At 36.0% G+C, this 21,349-nt stretch overlaps 1 protein-coding gene across 15 annotated transcripts in view; it reads left to right on the top strand.

The window, feature by feature from the left end:
- The window catches only part of SMG7 (SMG7 nonsense mediated mRNA decay factor), an 82,945-nt gene that overhangs the window by 36,064 nt on the left and 25,532 nt on the right, over positions 1–21,349 (top strand). For all 15 annotated transcript variants that reach the window (XM_032136400.2, XM_032136394.2, XM_032136393.2 and 12 more), the window contains 5 exons: positions 5,350–5,381; positions 8,350–8,467; positions 10,162–10,294; positions 19,072–19,243; positions 20,439–20,510. In XM_032136400.2, coding sequence (XP_031992291.1) covers positions 5,350–5,381; positions 8,350–8,467; positions 10,162–10,294; positions 19,072–19,243; positions 20,439–20,510 — 527 coding nt within the window. The remainder of the gene's footprint in view (positions 1–5,349; positions 5,382–8,349; positions 8,468–10,161; positions 10,295–19,071; positions 19,244–20,438; positions 20,511–21,349) is intronic.

The raw sequence follows: 21,349 nt of genomic DNA, 5'->3' as shown, positions 1-21,349 counted from the left end.
ATGACCTTAACTAACGATACTACTTAACCTCTTGTCTCCTTGGGTTTCTTGAACTATGAAGTGGGAACAATAACAGTACTTAGTGTGAAGTAAATAATTTATGTAAAGCTCTTAGAACAATGGCAATAGTAAATGCTACATACAGTGTTAGCTGTACCTATAGGCACTATGGTATCTATATATATTCTAATGTACCTAGTACCTATACTACCTCTACTATAGTACCTATAGTATAGTATATAGTACTGAGTGCTTAGAATGCATTAAATGTTTTATAGATGTTGATTATTCCACGAGTATTTATTGTTTCAGTTTATTAGCTTCCAACATAGTTGGCTGTCACTGAATGTTCCATATTTTATTCAGCCTTTTAATGACTTTTTCTTTTTTTATTGCTTTATAGAATTGCTTAATTTTTCCTATTATGTAATAACTAAGACAATATATTTCGATAGCTATGTTTAATAGTGTTATTTTGTTATTGAAAACATGGTGATTTTATTCTTGGTTCATTCATTATTTTCATTAATTCCTTCAGCTTAAAGAATTAAAAGGAATTCATGTTGCCATACCCTCTACCAAGAGAAAACATTTTAAAATTCTTGCCTCTCTGTATGAGCATTGGCTGTAAACTTTTAATGTTAATTCATTGATGGTCTTTATAACAAAACCATAGAACAATTGAGGTATAGTATTTTTTTTTCTTCTTCTTTGGAGACAGAGTCTCACTCCACTGCCCAGGTTGGAATGTGGTGGCACAATCACGGTTCACTGCAGCTTCAGAACTCCTACGCTCAAGCAATCCTCCCACCTCAGGCTCTTGAGTAGCTGGGACTACAAGTGCACACCACCACGCCAGCTAATTTTTTATTTTTTGTAGAGATGAAGTCTTCCTCTGGTGTCCAGGCTGGTCTTGAACTCCTGGCTCCAGTGATCCTCCTGCCTCAGCCTCCCAAAGTACTGTGATTACAGGTGTGAGCCACCATGCCTGGCCTATTTTTTCTTTATAAAGTAAAATAATGATATAGCCAATTTTGTGCTAATCTATTAAAGCATTTATATAAGGTTACATATCCACTGATTTGATTTCTCATATATTGTACACTGTTTTTTAAAAAGAAAGCTAATAATTGCTTAGGGGTGGGAAGATAGAGATTCCTCTTCTTGTGAGGCAATAACTCTTAGCTTAACCCTCCCACCTGTCTAAATGGATATTTTGGGGATACAGAAAAAAAAAGTTAGTGGATAATAGTATATAAGCCAAACTTTGTTTTAAAGAGTTTGCCACTAGATTCTATCAAAAACATAGCACGGCCTGCAAGTACTGTTTCTAATTATATGAGACTGTATTTTTTAAGATAGTCCACTTTGTGACGAGATCAAGATATTAACTAATAAAAACAGACTTTTACTCTGCAGACACTATTGTTGATGATTCCTTATAACCATAATTTGGTTTGGGAACTTAAAGAAGTTTTACTTCTTGTTCTTTTCATCAAATATTCCTTAGAGCAGGAGGTGGCAAACTTTTTCTGTTAAAGGATCAGATAGTAAATATTTTAGGGTTGGTGGGCCATGTGGTTGTTGTCTCAACTCTCAACTCTGCCTTGGTAGGTGAAAACAGCCACAGACAACACGTAAATGAACGTGTGTGGCTGTGTTCCAATAAAACTGTCTTCACAAAAATAGATCCAGGATGAAAGGGAATTTCCTCCACAAGCTGACCACTGCATTTGAGTATCCTGTGGTCCTTTTGATAAAAATTTCAGATATAATCTATTTCCTTTATGAACAGATCTTTTAATTTAGGCTAATTGACTTAAATGTTAATGTTCCTAGATAAGCCAACATTAGCTTTTTATGTCATATAATTTTGTTATTCTACTTTGAAAGACATAGAAATAACTTGGACTTCGTGGAGTCATTTAAGAACAAAATTTGTACCTAATTGTACCTGACTGCTTTGTGACTGGAAGAATTATTTTACATCTCGGATCTTCAGTTTTTCCATTTATAAAACAGGAATAAGTATAGCTATCCCATAGGGTTGTTATGTTTTCCATTTAGCTGTCTTTATCAATTCAATTTAGCAAGGTTACTTTTAAAAAGAAAGCTAATAATTGTCATTATTAGAAAGCTAATAAAAGTAATTAACTTGTGCTTCTTTCAGAACCTAGGAAAGAACTGCCCAGAAATGAGCACCTCTACCTTTGTTATACTGAGGATTCAAAGCTGGAATTTCAAAATATTTTAACTTTTATGTCAGTTTTTGTGATATTTTTATATTTCTATTAGTGCTTGACTTTTTAGTTTTACGGTTTTTCTTGGACAGATTATAGCATGGTAAAAATAACAGAGTAGAATTTTAGATCTGTGTTTATCAATGGAAGCCTGCTCCAGAGTCTGCAAGAACTATAGTTGATCACCTGACAGCTTATAAGAAAAGCAGATTGTTTGTAAATTACATTTCTATTATATACCCCATATAATCTTTGACTGGAAGTTGGTAACATCATTAGGTGGATGTTAGCATACTGAAATGTTACTTGTTCATCTTTACAAAACAAATCATGTTTGGAATGAGAAAACAACCTTTAGATGCATGATCCCAAGTATATATCCTGTATATACTTGAGTATAAATTTTTAGCTAACATAGAGAAGCATAGTAAAGTATATCCTTTGTAACTTCACAACTCAGGGACAAAATGAAAGGTCATTCATTGAATCTAGTAAAGGTACGTAATTAACCCTAGCTTTCTCACTATAAGGTTTATAAATTAGTACTCTCCAATAGGATTTTTCAGGGGAGGAGTGACATTTGTGACATCGGTAGGATAGGGTACATGGTATGCTTTATTAAATTGTATAATCTTAGGTTTTAAAGGCATAAGCCAACAGCTTTGCAAATATGTATGGTTTTTTTTTAATGGCAAAAGTTAACACCTGAAGTGAAGAGTGAAGTCAGGCTATATGGATAATGGAATTTGATATGATGTTACATTTTACGACTAAGTGTGGCTATTTGTTTAGTATTCTTCATTTATGTTGCTAGTTCTCATAGGGCTTATGGTTACCTCCTTAGTACTACATTGAGATTCTGTTGTTTGAAAGCTTAATTTTTAAAAAGATGTAAATATCTTTTAAAGGCTAAGAGAATGAAAGGATTTGCTTTACATTTTAATGAAACTTAAATTGATTAGGTTGGTGCCAAAGTAATCATGGTTTTTGCCATGTTAAAAAATGGCAAAAACCGCGATTACTTTTTCATCAACCTAATACAATTAACATTAAATACTTAATAAATTATATAAAACAATATTTACAGTAAAAATTTTAAAACCTTAATATTCTCTAGCTTTCATGCTAAAAGTGCGGGCACCTGTAGTCCCATCTACTCGGGAGGCTGAGGCAGGAGAATGGCATGAACCCGGGAGGTGGAGATTGCAGTGAGCCAAGATCGTGCTACTGCACTCCAGCCTGGGCAACAGAGCGAGACTCCGTCTCAAGAAAAAAAAAAAAAAAAGGAAATCTCAGCCTGGCATGGTGGCATGTGCCTGTAATCCCAGCTACTTTGCAGGCTGAGGCAGGAGGATCTCTTGAGCCCAGGAGTTGAAGACCATCCTGGGCAACAGCAAGGCCCAGTGTCTCTCTCTCTCAAAAAAAAAAATCTCTCTAAAGTTTATATACCTACCTTCTTAAATAGAGTATATGAGTCTGATTTATACTTTTCCTCTCATTAAAAATACTGAGTGTCTGTTTTATGCAAGGTGCTGTGCTAGTAGACAAGGAGTTGTGATGAGCATTCTTAAAATCTGTAATATGAAGAAAAACTAGAAGTGCTGTGAGAGCATAAAATAGGAATATCCTTAATGTAGATGGAGTTCAGCTGGGGCTTTCTGAAGCAGTAATGTTCTGACTGAGATAAAAGATGAGTGGTAATTAAGCAGACAAAAGGGGAAGAGGTGTAGCTAGCAGAGTCTTTTATAAAGACCCCTAGTGTGAAAGAAGCAGGGTGTACTGGAGAAACTAGAAGTCCAGTCCAGAAGTCCAGAAATGAGCCCAGAGATCAAGGAGTGAAGAGTAGTGGAAGTAGAGTTCAGAGACTGTCGAATGTCGTAGGACAGTTTAGATTTTGTTCTTTACCCTCAGAGTAGTGGGAAGTCATTAAAATGTTTTAAAGGGACAATTGATAGATCAGATTTGCATTTTTAAAAGATCCCTCTGACAGCTATTGGGAGAACAGAATGAAATGGGGCAAGAATGAAGTGGAGGAAACAAAGCCAAGGATGGTTCTTGAATGAGAGTGGCTGAAGAAGAAATGAAGAGAAATCAACAGATTCAAGATATAGTTAGTAGATAACGTTTTTTGGAGTTGATACATGTTAGGGGTTTGGGAGAAAGTTGTCATTGAGGACTTCCAGGTTTCTTCCTTCCACAATTGGAAAGCTATGATGCATTTGCTAAGATGAAAAAAACATTAGAAAGAGAACTAGAGATAGGGGATGGGAATGGGTCTTGAGTTCAGTTTTGGACCTCTTGAACACAGGCAATTCTTGACGAATTTGAGAAGGAAAAAAGAGGCAGCAGCTAGAGGGGAACATGGGGCAGAAGGTTTTTAAAATGTGTGAGATACTTGGACATGTTAAAATGCTGAAGAGAAGGAAAGATCCAAATGAAGTGAGAGAAGTCTCAAAATTGGTGCAAGGGATGGGGTAAATCAAAGGAACAGTCCTTAAGAAGAGTTAGCAAGAACATACCTAAGTGGAATTATTGTTCTTAAATATTAAATAAGAGATGCAATACCTCTAGTGTTTTAACAAGAGAAAGTAAGAAGCAGGCTGTATAAATGTAGTACATATTTAGTAAGTGGGAATTGTTTTCCCTGAGGTATGGAACTGTCATTTGGAGGTGAGGAAGGGGCATAGGAATCAGTAGCTTGAGAAGAGGGGAAATTTGAAATAGTTATGGTGACTAGCGAATTGAGAAACGTAGTAGGATTTTTTTGGCAGCATTGAGAGAATTTTTAAAAAGTTAATGAATATCATTTAATATTATCTTAAGTAAATCACATGTGGAGGAAAACAGCAAGAAAGTGGACTCTACTTAGCGGAAGAGGTCACTTAACTTTTAAGTGGTCCTTAAACTTTTAAGTATTGGCATTAATTTGCCAAGACCTTGTGCTACACTGATGTTAAAATAGGGATGCTGTTTGCAGTGCCACAAATATAGCTGCTGTATATCCATATTGTAGTGTATGATTTCACCTAACTTTTAGTGTTATTTATATGTTAGTTAGGCCTTGTTTGTTTCTAACTGATACTCTTTTTCGTTTTTTTTTTGTATCTAGGCAGGCAGAAGTCCTGAAGGCTGACATGACAGGTATTGGCTGGCTTACTTCTTTTTCACAACATATTTTATATATTAAGTTAATGGAAGGATATCCTCTTTCTTATATTACGCACAGCACTAAATCGCATATTAGTTGCCAAAAGGGATGATCATTTACTGTCTGCTTTAAATATTTATTGTTTATGTAGTTTGAATTCTTGCTTAAATAACTGTTGGGAATTGCATATATTAATATATGGTATACTGAATTGAATGTTACCTAATTTAGTTTATATAATCACTTCATTTTTATGAAACTTTTTATTAATGATTTAAGACATACAGAAAAAGTAACATACCCCATGTAAACCAAAATATCTTACAGCGTTAGGCTAATATTTTTCCGGGAAAATGTTTTTTTATTCTATTGATAATTAACCAAACTTTAGGAGGTTCACCTTCAGAAAAAATATTTATAGAAAAATTCTATTAGAAGTCCTTGAAATTGAGTGAGCTACCTTGCTGCCTTTCTTTTCTCCCATATCTTTGTTACTTTTTTCTTTTTTTTTGTTGTTTTTTTTTTTTTTTTTTTTTGAGATGGAGTCTCACTCTGTCACCCAGGCGGGAATGCAGTGGCGCCATCTCGGCTCAGTGTAACCTCCGCCTCCCTGGTTCAAGTGATTCTCCTGCCTCAGCCTCCTGAGTAGGTGTGATTACAGGCTTGTATTTTTGGTAGAGACGGGGATTCACCATGTTGGTCAGGCTGGTCTCGAACTTCTGACTTCATGATCCTCCTGCCTCAGCCTCCCAAAGTGCTGGGATTACAGGCGTGAGCCACTGCGCCTGGCCGTCTTTGTTGCTTTAAATAATGGCCGAGGTCTTTTGGAAGAATAACTGCCAGACTTAGCCATTGAAAGGAGTAAATGAGGCATGGTGCGGTGGCTCACGCCTGTAATCCCAGCACTTTTGGAAGCCCAGGTGAGTGGATCACCTGAGGCCAAGAGTTCGAGACCAGTCTGGCCAACATAGTGAAACCCTGTCTGTATTAAAAATACAAAAATTAGCTGGGCGTGGTGGCGTGCACCTGTAATCCCAGCTACTCTGGAGGCTGAGGCAGGAGAATCACTTGAACTGGGGATGTGGAGGTTGCAGTGAGCAGAGATCATGCCCCTGCACTCCAGTCTGGGCGACAGAAAAAGACTCCATCTCAAAAAAAAAAAAAAAAAGTAAATGATTTAAATACAAAATTAGGAAATATGTTGTAATCACCATATACTAATCAGTATGCCCTCCGTAACAGCATATGCCATCCCAAAATGTAATAAGAGGGATATGTACTAGTGAATCTTACTCTAATTTCTGAATAATTTAGTTCTGCAGTGAAATTCACACACAAAAAAAGAATTAAACAGCATACCTGCCAAGATTTACAAAGAGGAAAAGGACTATTAAAATATATTTTTGTCAACTCTAGAGTCACTTAGGCTAATGTCCTAAGAGTTCATGGATAATCTCATGTCATCTTGTTCAAGGAAAAGTGTGTTGGGGGTTGATAGCTTATATATTTACTCAGTAATAGGTACTACTCAGTTCTTTCCATTATTAACAGATTTGTCATCATCTATATTGTGTATATCGGTGTCTGCTCTGAGTTACTGTATTATGCTCTTGAATTGGCATTGAAAACAATCTATTGTGTGATGAAAACAGAACATGGAGCAATATCAAGCTATCTGTACCATTTACCTTTTCTTAGACATTGAACAACCTTAGTAAATAGTCTTAGGGTTTGACCTTTATAGGGGACCTTTGGCTGCCCAGAAACTTTAAGTAAGATAATAAGTCTACTCATTTGAATGACGGTCTTGATAAATGAGAATTAGTAATCTTTTACACTTCTTTTTCTTGCCATAAGTGAATTAAAGCAGGGTTGACTAAATCTATTAGTGATTAACAATTTCACTAGGGATGAGGAGCTGATAGTAAACTCTATTCTTACTAGCCTGTAAACTCTTAGGAGCATTAACTCAAATCTAGGAGATTCTCTTTGCAAAATAGGATTGTGGTGGCTATAGATACTAATAGCAAACCTAAAGAAGAGTGATGATTATGCCATTGTGTAGCAGCAAAACGAAGTAGCCCAGCTAGTTATGGGAAATATATAATTGAAAAGTCCATTATTAAGTTTACCTACTGAGGGAGCTTACTGTCATTTATTGCAATCATAATCCCAGTGATCGCAAAGGTTAATGTGCCTTGCATGGCTCTGGCAGACAGCATGGCCCCAATTTTGTATTATGTGTAGTCATAGCCTGACTTTCTGATTACATTCTACACCCAGTCTCTCATCTGACCTCTTTAGCAATTTAATCCCAGTCTTCTAAGTCTTCGTTTACGTTAAATGACTAATGTGGATTGCTCACAAAAGTATCTTGGAAAACAGTCTACCACTCATTAAAATAATACTGTCATGGCTTATTCGGTCAATATATTGAGAGAGGAGTAACGGCAGAATACCAAAGCAACTGCTGGATAGTCAGCTGATGTGAGAATTCTGTAAGGACATTTGTGGGAGTTCTCAAAAAAAAAAAAAAGAAAAGAAAAAGTTGCTTTGGAAAAAGAGATACAGTATGAGAGTAAACAGACCAACTTGACAGTCTGTTATTTCAAATGGGTTGGCTTACTGTAAGGCATATAGTTTCCTGTTATATGAAAAGGCAGAAATACAAACAAAAAGCAAAAGGCAAACCATTCTTTTTTTTTTTTTTTAGCCCTTTTCATTTCATGATGTTATTTCAAAACTAAAAACAGAAGCATTGTAAACCAGACTTAGTCGTTAGTCAAAAGGTGAAAGTCATTTGAAATATAGTAGTATAAAACTTCTGCAGCATTCTATGGAATATATTTAGAGCAGGTTTTGCCTTGGGGATGGAGCAGGAAGGAGTCACTGGTGTGGTATAGTGGTTTTAACTGTTGGGGTTTATCTATTTACTGTTATGTTTTTGTTTTTGTTACTCAGATTCTAAGCTGGGTCCAGCTGAAGTCTGGACATCCAGGCAGGCTCTGCAGGACCTGTACCAGAAAATGCTAGTCACTGATTTGGAATACGCTTTAGACAAGAAAGTAGAACAGGATCTGTAAGTATTACCTATCATTTGGGAAGTCCCTGTAAGATCAAGAATTTCACCAAGACTTTAAAACAGTTTGGTTGGTTATTTATTTTTCAACCTATTGCAGAATAAACTTTTTCAGTGGAAAGAAATTCTAGTATTTGTGATATTTGGCCATTGGTATTATTTCAAATACAGTCTTTGGAGGTAAGAAGAGAAATGTTTAGAGTTGAATTCTATTAAGGTCATTAGGGCAGCTCTTTTAGGGCCTGTCAAAAAAAAAAAATCTATTTCAAATACTAAGAGTGTTTGGATTGTCTGTGGTCAGTCTTATAATTAAGCTGCGATTTAAAAAAAAATTACAAAAATAGGCTTTAGAAAAATCTTTCTTTGTTAAACGTGATTCTGTAATTTATCTGTCAGGAAAATGTATTTGCGTTATAAGGAAAGTTCCTTCTTTTAATTAAATAAGTTGGTAGTATTTCCTCCCCCCACCCCCAATAAAATGAAAGATTTTGTGTATTTAGGCTTTTCCGCTTGTTCTTTCTGTGAGGGGCAAAATGGCAGATAACCAGATTCCCAAGTGAGTAATTGTCTTTTGTGGAAGGCTTTGCCTTATAAATTGGAACAGGGACATTAGCCTGATAGAAATTTAAAAATCAATTAAGAGTACTTTGTCTACTAATGTCCATTACCCTAAGTTTTGGTGAAGATTAGTTTTTTCTATTATTTACATCTGCTTTAGATACTTTATATTTTTAAGAAGTCTAGTAATACAGCTAAATTACCACCATCACAATCCTTATCCTGTGATGTTAGAGTCAAGGATAAGATGTCATCACAAATGCTGAGGGAAGTGATTGTCCTCCTAAGTCATTAAAAAGCCTAGTGCTCTAGAGCCTCAGAAGCTGATGTTGATAGAGAATTAGGTACTTCCATGCTTTCCAGATAGGTTGTAAACCTCTTATCTGTGTTTGCTTCCTTTAATCAGGCCAGTAATATCTTCCCTTTGTTCTAGTTTTTTATTCCCCACTGTGGTTTCCAGGTTAGAGAGTGACTGTATTCATCATAACTGGACTTAAACTGATTCCATATATAACTAGATTAAATAAAAGCATTTTATAACAGGATTTTGGTATGGCGTATTTCAGCATTATATTGTTTCTTATTTTAAATAGCCAAATTTGAAATGTGGCTTATATTTCAATCACAAGAGAAATAAACAAAACTATTAAATAGCAGTGAAACTGAATGCTCTGGGAAATAACTTTTGGGGAAGTAAGAGATATGGCTTACTATTTACAAAATCCACGCCCCCCCCACCCCCATATACGTGTCACTTGTTAGGGTATATCACATTTGGCACTATATGTAGAAATTTGTTAATACCTTATTTTTACTTTGATCTTGCCACCATTGTTCTGAATTTCTACTGGGATTCCTAACTAAACTCTAGTAGTTCTAAAAGATTAATAGCTGAAGCCACAATCTGATTATTTGAACATTTGGTAAGTGTTTACTAAGGTCAGTTGGATTCTATTGCATGTCTAGTCTTGTTCAAAGGGAAGCATAAAGTTATTTAAATAAATGAATAACTTTAATGCAGGTTTACTGTCTAGTGTGGTATAATTATAACAGACAGTTCTTTCTTGTTCTCAGGGGGACCAGTGTCTGCCCAGTGAGTCACTGCTATACCAAATAGAATTACATTTTGTTTTCAGCTGGAATCACGCCTTTAAGAATCAGATCACAACACTACAAGGCCAGGCAAAGAATCGAGCAAATCCGAATCGGAGTGAAGTTCAGGCAAACCTTTCTCTGTTCCTAGAGGCAGCTAGTGGCTTCTATACTCAGGTGAGTTCTGCATTGTATACTAGTTTTCTTACTATTAGTGGTAAATATTCTGCTCTTTGTACACAACGCATGTAAACAATTCTTGTAACCACTGTGTGGGCCATCCAGGGATTGATCACCTATAATCTTATCTTTTTTGGAGACAGAGTCTGACTTTGTCACCCCAGGCTGGAGTATAGTGGTGCCATCATGGCTTCCTGCAGCCTCAGCCACCCTGGCTGAAGTGATCCTCTCACCTCAGCCTTCCCCAGTAGCTGGGACTAAGGTGCACACCAACATGCCTGACTAATTTTTGTATTTTTCGTAGAGATGGAGTCTCACTATGTTGCCCATGCTAGTCTTGAATTCGTGGGCTCAAATGATCCGCCCACCTCAGCCTACCAAAGTGCTGGGATTACATACCTAAGCCACTGTGCCCAGCCTATAATCTTAATGCAAATGTCCATAAGACCTTTAAAAAAAAAACAAAAAACACTGTGCTTTTAAAAAGGTTGATGTTTAACTTAAAGGTTGGAAGTTTAACTGTATGAATATACAAGGGATAATTGAGCACGAAACCTTAGTGAAACAGTGGAAGTAGTCAGCTACAAGTGGTATTAGAGGAAATGTGAATTTATGGATATAGCTATAGTCATTAAAATAATAGCTATGTGGTGCCAGATAAGAAATAGTCAAAATTTGTAATATCAAGTGAGTTTTCATAGTATTATTTATACAATGGAATTTATCTGGATTTTGAGATGTTATTAAACTAAGAAGTAGAGTAGCTTTTCCTCTGTTTGAATAATAAGCTATTATTCATTGTCCCCAGAGATTTTCTTTTTCCTTAGTGACGTCCTGATAGAACTTCTAAATCATGCAAAGTAAAAGAATAAATAAATCTTATTTTTGACCATGGAATTTTCTTTAAGCAGAATCTGTTGGAAAATTACCATGTCATCCATTTGTAATAGCATTTGTAATTAACAAAATTTTTGTATATAAATTAGTATCTTATAATGAATGTTAAGACAGGGTTTTGAGAATCTTGCACTGAAAGAAATGTTTGGCCAGTTCTCACTATAGTACTGCCTGACCATTGCTGCCTATATTTTGGCTTCATTTTGATTTTATCATTTCTTTGAATGACGAAAAAAGAATCTCTGCTGGGTGCAGTGGCTCAGGCCTGTAATCACAACACTTTGGGAAGCCGAGGTGGGAGGATCACTTGAGCCCAGGAATTCAGGTGGGTTGTGGTGGTGCCTGCCTGTAATCCCAGCTACTCCGGAGGCTAAGGCAGGAGGATCACTTGAGCCCAGGAGTTTGAGGCTGCAGTGAACCGTGATTGTGCCGCTATACTCCAGCCAGAGCAACAGAGCAAGACCTGTCTCAAAAAAAAAAGAATCCCTGTGTTGGAACCATTCAAATAACTGTCATTTCTGAGATTATTTATGTTTTACTTAGACTAAAACATTCATCAGAGTTCATTTTTGAAAGAACTGAAGTATGGTTCTTAGTCTCAAAATTTATTTTTAAATTTATGCCAACTTCTAGCAGCAACCAAAAAGTTGATACTTTTGGAGAGGGAGTGCTTCTCGAGAGAGGGATTGGTCCTTAAAAGCAGATGTTAAAGATTAATTCATTTTACAAGTAGCTGTCAAAATGCTACTATTTGTAAGGCACAATACTAGATGCTGAGGATATAGAGGGAAATTAGAATCTTTACCTTCATAGAAATATCTAGACTAAATGAAAGATGGATACATTAATAGATATATTTGTTTTCTTTTCTGCTTGTAAAAATAATGCATACCAATTTCAAGAAATTTGTGAATTACACAAAGTCCCAAAAAGTTCATTAATCCTCCCATTCTGGATAAATTGCCACTTTAATATATACTCTTCTTGTGTTTTTATACTTTTTTGCATATTTAAGACCACTCGGTATATCCATTTTTGTATCTGTTTTATAAACATAATGTAAGCTTTTCCTTGTTAACAGTTTGGCATTTTTGTGTATAAAGCATTTTCTCTAATACTGTATTATTTCCTGAGGACCAGTTGTTCAAATTGAAATCATTAGAAAGTTTAAAGTGAAAGTTTAAATACTGTTGACACCATTTTGTTGTTTTCCCAAAAGGTCATCATTTATAACATTTTTCACTAGTTTCTTCTGTTGTCCTTTCATTTTATTTAGAGTTGTTTGAAGTACAGAAGTTACCAGGATTTTTCTTTTTTTTGCAATACCTTATCCTTTGTCCATAGATCACTGCATATTTAATAATGAGGGAAATAATCACATTTAAGGAAACAAATAGATATTATAATTCAAATCTTAACATTTGGAAACACCACCAATGTTCTACAAGAGAATAGTTAAATTATGGCATAACTGTAGAGTGGAAACATGAAATGATTACAGGTTGGTATTTATCAAGATTTTATAAGATGAAAAGATTGTTGTTAAGTGAAAATCATATAAAATTATATATATATAATTTGATTCTACATGTTAATTGAGTAGTCTCAGTTCAGTGGGATATTAACGAAAATGATAACTTTTTTTTCAATCACTGCTTTCAACTATGCTCTGTTGGATTCCCAGATTCCCATCATTTCTTGGACAGATTCTATAACATTCTGGTTGCTTTCCATTTTTGAAGCATAAATCAGTTTTAAAACCTTAGTTTTGTTTCTGATTCAAATCTCGTTTCCTTCCCCCATGAATAGAAGCTAGAACTGGGAACATGACTAAAGTAGGGGGAGTAGGAAGGAGGTGGTGCAGCTGGCTCTGTTGGGAGTAAGGGGAAGGCATCTACCTTCTGCAGTACATTTTTATAATAGCCATTATATAGATTGGTTTGTCATCTTGAAAAATGATTCTTAATCTTTTTTCGTTACATGACATACATGTGATATATTCCCAAGGGTTTAACTAGACATTGGTAAATCAAAACAGATCTGTAAGGACGTAAAGGAAGAATCATGATTTTTATTGAGGGGTTATGGTATTTGTAAAACCATTTTATAAGCAAGGGAATAATAAAATCATTTAAATGTCTCAAAAATTGTTTTTTAAAGGGAAAATATGGATACTCTTTGAATTTTTTTTAAATTTTTTATAATAAGCATTGATTCTCCCCAACTGCATTCCACAGGCAGTGATTGAGCAATTATGATAATTGTAGAATAAGCATCAATAAACGTCTTTATTTTCACATTATGCTATCAGTTAACAATATTAATAGGACTTTTCACTTGCTTTTTTTTTTTTTAAGACTGAGTCTTGCTCTGTTGCCCAGGCTGGAGGCTGGAGTGCAGTGGTGCAGTCTCTGCCACTGGAGTGCAGTGGCGCTCATTGCAACCGCCGCCTCCTGGGTTCAAGCGATTCTTCTGCCTCAGCCTCCCGAATAGCTGGGATTACAGGTGTGCACCATCACATCCAGCTAATTTTTGTGTTTTTAGTAGAGATGGACTTTCGCCATGTTGGCCAGGCTGGTCTCAAACTTCTGACCTCAGTTTCTTCACCCACCTCTGCCTCCCTAAGTGCTGGGATTACAGGCGTGAGCCACCGCACCTGGCCTCACTTGCATTTTCATATTGTCTTTAATCAATAATTGAAACAGATAATGGTGTTACTAACAATAATGTTCCACAAATCTTTCTTGATTACATGCAGTGCATATTAGCGCCAGATTGAGAAAGTAGACAAATTCCAGATTGTTATATGGCCTTATAAGCTAAGATGAGTTTTGAATTTTAATTGTAAGTGTAGTTGCAGGCCAGGCATGGTGGCTCATTCCTGTAATCCTGACACTTTGGGAAGCTGAGATGGGAGGATCACTTGAGACCAGCCTGGGTAACATGGTAAGACCCTATTCTACAAAGAATCTAAAAATCAACCAGGCACGGTGGCGCACACCTGTAGTACCAGCTACTCTAGGAAGCTGAGGCAGGAGGATCACTTGAGCCCAGGAGGTTGAGGTTGCAGTGAGCCATATTTGCGCCACCCGCCTGGGTGACAGAGTGAGACCTTGTCTCAAAAAAAAAAAAAAAAAAAAAAAAAAAAAAAAAAAAGAAAGAGTTGCAAGTCATTGGAGTTGGAAAGTAAGCAAACGAAGAACATGATCAGATTTGCATTTTTAAACGATAACCCTGGATAAAGGGGTCAGCTATGGAAGTTAACTCTATTAATTCCTATTGGCCATACTTGGATTAGATGGATTGGATTGAATTTCTGGAATCAGAGTAAAGGAGGAGTCAAAGCAGATACAGTTATCAGTGTGAGCAGCTAGTCGAATGGTTGTACCATTTACTGAGATGGGAAACACTAGGGGGAAAGTAGCTTTTTCCCTGTTAAAGTAGATGCCTGTTTGACATCTAAGTAGAGATGTGAAATAAGCAATTGAATAAACAAGGTTGGAGCCCAGTGGAAACATCATAAAATCATAAAAATTTTATGATTATGGTAAAGAACCCTGACTTAGTCAGATGGTAACAGATTTAGCACAGGAGGAGCCACCATTGCAATCAAGAAAATGAGAGAGAGAAGGTGCCTTGGAAGCCAAAAGTAAAACATCTGAATAAGGAAGGGAGTCATCAGCCCTGTTGAGTGCTGCTGAGAATTAAAGTAAGATTTAAAGTGACCAATTAGGTTTGACAACATGGAAGTCATTGGTGAACTTAATGAATACCATATTTCTTCATTTCTAAAACTCTTTTTTTCATATTTTAACATATCTGAAATAGAGATAAGTTTATAACAGATGACAAGTGACCATATAACTTGTGGTTTTTTCTCAATATTATATAAGATGATGGTTCATCTTATAATTTATGGTGCCTTTGTATTGATGAAATGTAACTTCAGCAGAGTGTTGGGGATAGAAACCTGATTAGAGTGGATTGAGAAGAGACTAGTACTTGGTTATCCACAGTAACATTTTCTGTGAAGATAGTTTTTTAGTTTTTTTTTTTTAAGAGACAGGCGCTCACTCTATCGTTTTGGCTGAGTGCAGTACTTAATCATAGCTCACTGAAGCCTCAGACTTCTTGGCTCAAGTGATCCTCCCCCACCTCAGCCTCCCAAATACCTAGGACTACAGGCTCATACCAGCTACTTTTTTTTATTTTTTGTAGAACAGTGTCTCACTATGTTACCCAGGCTGGTTTAGTTTTAACTTCTTAGCTACCATTTTGTTAACCAGTTAAAGCATGGGGCTTAAAGCAGAACCAAATTCCTGGTCAAAGTAAAGACATACCATTCTGCTGTAGGTTGTTTTTAAATATCAAAGAACAGAACGGTAGCCTTTATTCTAAGAAAATAGAAACCAAAAAGAAAGTATAATCACTGAGTTTCTGTATTAGTTTAAAAGGTAATATTCTATACCTTCATAATCAATCTTTCATTCTTGGCATGGAATAAACAGCTGAGGAGACAAGGGATAGTGTAAAAATTACTTGATAAGTAGGAACCCAGAAACTGTTCTAGTACTGCTGTAGGGCTAATTGTGACTATTTGGACAAGTCACTACCTCTGTGGTGCTTAGCTTCCTGATTGTAAAAAAGAGAGTTGGCAAATGCTTGTAGGTTCAGTTTTATAGTTCCGTGATTATAATTTGGGGAGAACTAGAGGCATTAATATTCAGCTACAGCCTTAGGAATATCTCCCAGCCAATACTTCTGTATAATGAAGTAACTAAGTTCTTATCAGACTGAGGAAACTACTACAAAGTAATGTACATCAGGGTTAACCTATATGAAGGTAGGACATTGTTTTGTTCAATTTATGAAACATCCTTTTCTCTTCTTTAGTTCCATCTTGTTACTGCCTCTAAACCAACTAGAGCTCTCTTTCTCAGAATCTTTGAGCCAGTAGGAGCTTTTCTGTCTGATATCACCACTTAAACTCTTGGGCTCAGGCAGAAATTTTATTACAAGACATTCTACATGATGTTCGAACCATACTTTTATTTCTTTTTTGTGATCTTTCTTTTTTGTTTTTGCTAGATGTGCAGCCTTGCCTAGTTTTCCAGTCTGTTTTTTCATTACCTGTTGAAGTCAGTTCTTTAACCCTCTCATGTTTCTTAGTTATCCACTTTTTTTGTTTTTTTCATAATATATATGTATGTATGTGTGTGTGTGTATATATATATATGTATTTTGTTCCTGCCCTGTACCTTGTGCTTTTTCTATTTCTTAACCCATCCCGTTCAGGACATTAACTTATTTACCCTATTTTTTTAATGTATTCATTTTATTTTATTTTATTTATTTATTTTTTAAGACGGGGTCTCTCTCTGTCACCCAGGCTGGAGTGCAGTGTATATCATAGCTCACTGTGGCCTGGAACTCCTGGGCTTAAGTGATCCTCCCGCCTCAGCCTTCCAAAGTACTGGGACTGTAGCACGGCATGCCTCCACACGTGTCTAATTTTTTATTTCACTTTATTTTCATTTTTATATTCATTCATTTATTTATTTTGTAGAGACAGATTCTTGCTTTGCCGCCCAGGCTGGTCTTGAACTCCTGACCTCAAGTGATCCTTCCGCCTTGACCTCCCAAAGTGTTGGGATTACAGGCATGAGCTACCATGCCTGGCCTTGTTTACCCAATTTTATGTTCGTGAATTTCTTGCCCATTACAAATGTACAAGTAAAGATGGAGTAAATCATTTCCATGCCCAGTGAGAAAGGGTGCACAGAATTTATATTTAGTTATGGAGGTGATTTTTATCTTAGGAAAAAGGTAGCATGATTCAGATCCTTCTGAGTTGAGCCCTTAGGGTGTCTTATTTTGTATTTTGAATTCTGCACATGCCAGAAAGAGTGGTGATAGAATCAAAATATTTCTAATTCTATAACCTTAGTCTAGTCGCTTGATTATTTCTGCCTTCACATCCTCATCTGAAAAAAATTGAGCTTTATATCTATGTATACTGTGTTGCTACTAGTTTATCACAAGGATAAAGTGAGACAAATTTATCAGATAACCTAGGGAAATAAGTTATGTTATAAATGTAGAATATTCTGTTGGTTATATTGTGTATCGTGTTGTCTGTCCTTCTCCCCTTTCCCTTTCCCCTCTCCCTCCCTCTCTCCCCTCTACTTCTCTTTTTGTACCTGACTTGCCCATTTAGCTACAAGCTCTTGAAGGAAACATGTTTTCTTACTTATCTTTGTATCTTTCTTGTTGACTGGGTGTCTGATATACTAGCACATACTTGGATGAATATAATAATATTTGAATGACTATATTTGTGAGTAAATATTTGAATAACCATGAAGTAAATATTCTTCACAGTGTGAAGAACTGTGTGCGGGCCAAGAAATAAGCCCTTGGCAAGCAGAGTGAGAAGAGAAAAGCCTTGCTATGACGGAAAGTGAAAAGGAGTGATTGGAGAGATGACAGAGAACTAGAACAGCTCAGTAATCAACCATAAGATCAGATGTTTTAAGTGCAGCAAAGAGGTCCAGTACGATGATGTCTGAAAAATATCCATTGTATTTGGCAATTAGGTAACCAATTGTCTGATAGTAGTTTCAGTAGAGTGGTAATGGATGGTTGGGTGAGAGGAGGGAGAGGGGTTGTATGGAAGCCAGATGATAATGGATTAAGGAGTAAATAGAAATTGAGAAAGCAGACATGAAAAGTGTGGACTCCTTTGAAGGCATTTGGTTGAGAAGAAGAAGAGACATTAAAAGGTTGCTATAAAGTCAAGAGGAGAGTGTTTTAGCTCTGTTTTGTTTTTTGTTCTTGTTTTTTTCTGTGGGAGACATTTGGTGTGTGTAGGCCATAGGAAAGAAGCATGAAAAGTTGAAAGTAGATGAAAGAATGGAGAGGTGGGAGACAGACAGGAGCCAGAAAAGAACGTAGCAATAGGCACACACAGGCAGAAGAGTTAGCTCTGACTAGGAAGAAGAGCCCCCCATACTTTAAGAACAGAGAAGAAAGGTAGGAGTGGGTGATACAGTAAAGGTATACACTACCGTGAGATTTGTTGTATATGCAAAGACGTGAATTGGCATATAGCTTAAGAAAATAAATTGCAAGAAATACCTAAAGTCTGACAAATACCTTGGCTTATATTTAAGTCAAATTTGTAACCAATATTTAATAATTTTTGGGTTTCTGAGAGTAGTAGTTTTCTTTGCTTGCTTAATGTGTCTGAAAATCCTATCCAGTTAAATAATCTTTTTTTAAAATGCTGCTGTATGCACATCCTAGATTGCTGTAATACTTGAGAATTCAACAGGTATGATTTATAATGAATGATACTAGTTATCCTATGAAAGATTACCTATATCTATATCTATATATCTATCTGTCTGTCTGTCTGTCTGTCTGTCTGTCTATCTATCTATATATATATTTTGGAGACAGAGTCTTGCTCTGTCTCCCAGGCTGGAGTGCAGTGGCGTGATCTGGGCTCACTGCAACCTCTGCCTCCTGGGTTCAAGCGATTCTTGTGCCTCAGCCTCCCTTGTAGCTGAGACTACCGGTGCTCACCACCACGCCCGGATGATTTTTTTTGTGTTTTTAGTAGAGACGGGGTTTCATCATGTTGGCCAGGCTGGTCTCAAACTCCTGACCTCAAGTGATCCGCCCGCCTTGGCCTCCTGAAGTGCTGGGATTATAGGCGTGAGCCCCTGTGCCAGGCCTGAAAGATTACCATATAATTTTTATGCAGTTTTTGTTCAGATTTCAGCAGTATGTGGTACTAGGTACACATCTTACAGTTTATAAACTTTACTTTTAGAGCACTTGTGACTTACTACTAAATTTTGTTTTTCTTTTAGTTATTACAAGAACTGTGTACAGTATTTAATGTAGATTTACCATGCCGTGTGAAGTCTTCCCAATTGGGAATTATCAGCAATAAACAGACGCATACCAGCGCCATAGTGAAGCCACAGTCTAGCTCCTGTTCCTATATCTGCCAGCACTGCCTCGTCCACCTTGGAGACATCGGTGAGCCTTTGCTGTGAAGGAATTGATAATATGTTCCTCCTTTTCTTTGGAATAGTCATAGAAAGAAACTGTTTTCCTTTAAGCGGGGCATTCACACACAATTTAGATTGTCATAAGAAGAAACTATAAAATGTATTCTGGGGAACTTAAAATTTCTCAATATTTTTGGGATTGGCAGAGCATCTTGAAGAAAGTAACTTTCATATTAAGATTTAAATTTTATTCTGACTTTATGTAATTTATATAGGCAAATAATAAACAGCAAAAACACAATCAAAGCTTAATTTTTCAAAGTGGTGTCGTAATTTCTAAATTAGGTGTACTCTTTTGGAATAAATGAGGTTTATAAATTACTCCTTCTGAAGCGAAATTGCCTTCTTTCTTACCAATGGATTAAAAGTTGATTTTTAATTTTGCTTCCTTTTTAAAGTTTAATTTGTATTTCTAGTATATGTATTTTATCTGGGAATATTATATAACTTATTTATTTTTTTTCATTCCTTTAAGATGACCTAGAAAGGTTGTAAAACAAATTAACTATAGGATTATGTTTTGCTTGTCCTCAAATAACAAAGAATGGAGAACATTACGGCTTTTAAGTTTGAAATTTTAGATTTCTTAATATTATAAGTCAGCGGTTCCATGAGGAGGTCACATCAGAGTAAGCAGTGAGTTTGGCAGGGAGATTCATTGATAACTGTGTTTAGGTTGTTTTGCTTTAAATATAATCTTTGCACACACATATTTAATATGTAATGATAGGAATGAGACATTTTTCAAAATCACTTTATAAAATATTGAAAAATACATAATTTTCAGATCATATTGTATAGTGTATTTTGTTTTGTTTTGTTTTTAAGTGCCATATAACTCACCCCTTCTTGTGGGCCGGCTCCAGGTCACCAGCATAGTCCATAGTGGGAGCTGGTGATGCATGACACTGGAGGACCTGAAAATGGGGTCTAGGTAAGCTTTAAAATTGGTTACATGCTGAATGTCCCAAATAAGGAAGGCTGATGGACACTTTACACATAATCCTATAGTTAATTTGTTTTAAAGTATTTTCTGTCTTTAATTTTAAATTAACTTTAATGTCTTCATTATCTTTAGAACTTAAAACTATAGCTGTTTTGGAAACACTACCCTACTATTTGTTTTTTGGGTTTTCTAAAACTAACTTTCTTCTTCTTCTTAGCTCGATACAGAAACCAGACCAGCCAGGCAGAGTCCTACTATAGGCATGCAGCTCAGCTTGTCCCCTCCAATGGTGAGTGGGCTTGTCAACCTGAGATTGACCGTGACACTTTGTTCTTTATAACAATGTGGCAGATAACTCAGGGGTCACCTTTGAAGTTTTTGAAAGCAATAAATGTGTTTTGTTATTGTCATGTTTTTCTATTTAACTGTACATTCCATGTAAACTAAAATGAATTTTTTTTACAAGTAAGATGACTTTTATTGTCAGTAAAACAATATAGATAGAATCTCTTAATGTAATCTGATATTGTTTCTACAACTCTGGCTTCCTTAATTGTTTATAGAATAATTATTTCTTTGGATACCACCATTCCCCTGCCCCCAGAAAAACAATCTATTACCTAAAAGATAATCTTTTAATGGCCCCAAATTAGTCATTAGCAGTAGTTCTTGAGTTACAGAAATTACAGCAGATATTTAATAATTTAAATCATTCTTATTAAGACATTGAAATTCCTTTAGATTCTAGAAAGAGTCTAAAGCAGGGATAGTAGTCTGACCATACTACTTGTTTCATATTTGTTTATGGCTGCTTTCACACTACAGTGGCAGAGTTGAGTGGTCGTGATGGAGACCCTTTGGCCTACAAAACTGAAATTATTTACAATCTAGCCCTTTCTGAAGCCACTCTCTACCGTAATATTGACTGTTTAACCTGTATATGATGGTGTGTACTGTCGCTGAAGTGTGCTGTTGTACCTTGTGCTGGTTTGCAATGAGGCAGTCATATTTACCTTATAAAAATACTCCCCATTGTTTATTTGAGTATTTAAACACTGATCATTTGTATTCTTATAGCAAGACTTTGTCACTCTTGGGGTTACTCCAGAATCTTAACTTTCTCCTGTA

This window comes from Hylobates moloch, unplaced genomic scaffold (genome assembly GCF_009828535.3).
Source record: "Hylobates moloch isolate HMO894 unplaced genomic scaffold, HMol_V3 SCAFFOLD_18, whole genome shotgun sequence".
Classification (NCBI taxonomy): domain Eukaryota; kingdom Metazoa; phylum Chordata; class Mammalia; order Primates; family Hylobatidae; genus Hylobates; species Hylobates moloch.
The sequence above is the reverse complement of the archived record's forward strand: the minus strand, read 5'-3'. Positions and strand labels throughout refer to the sequence as shown.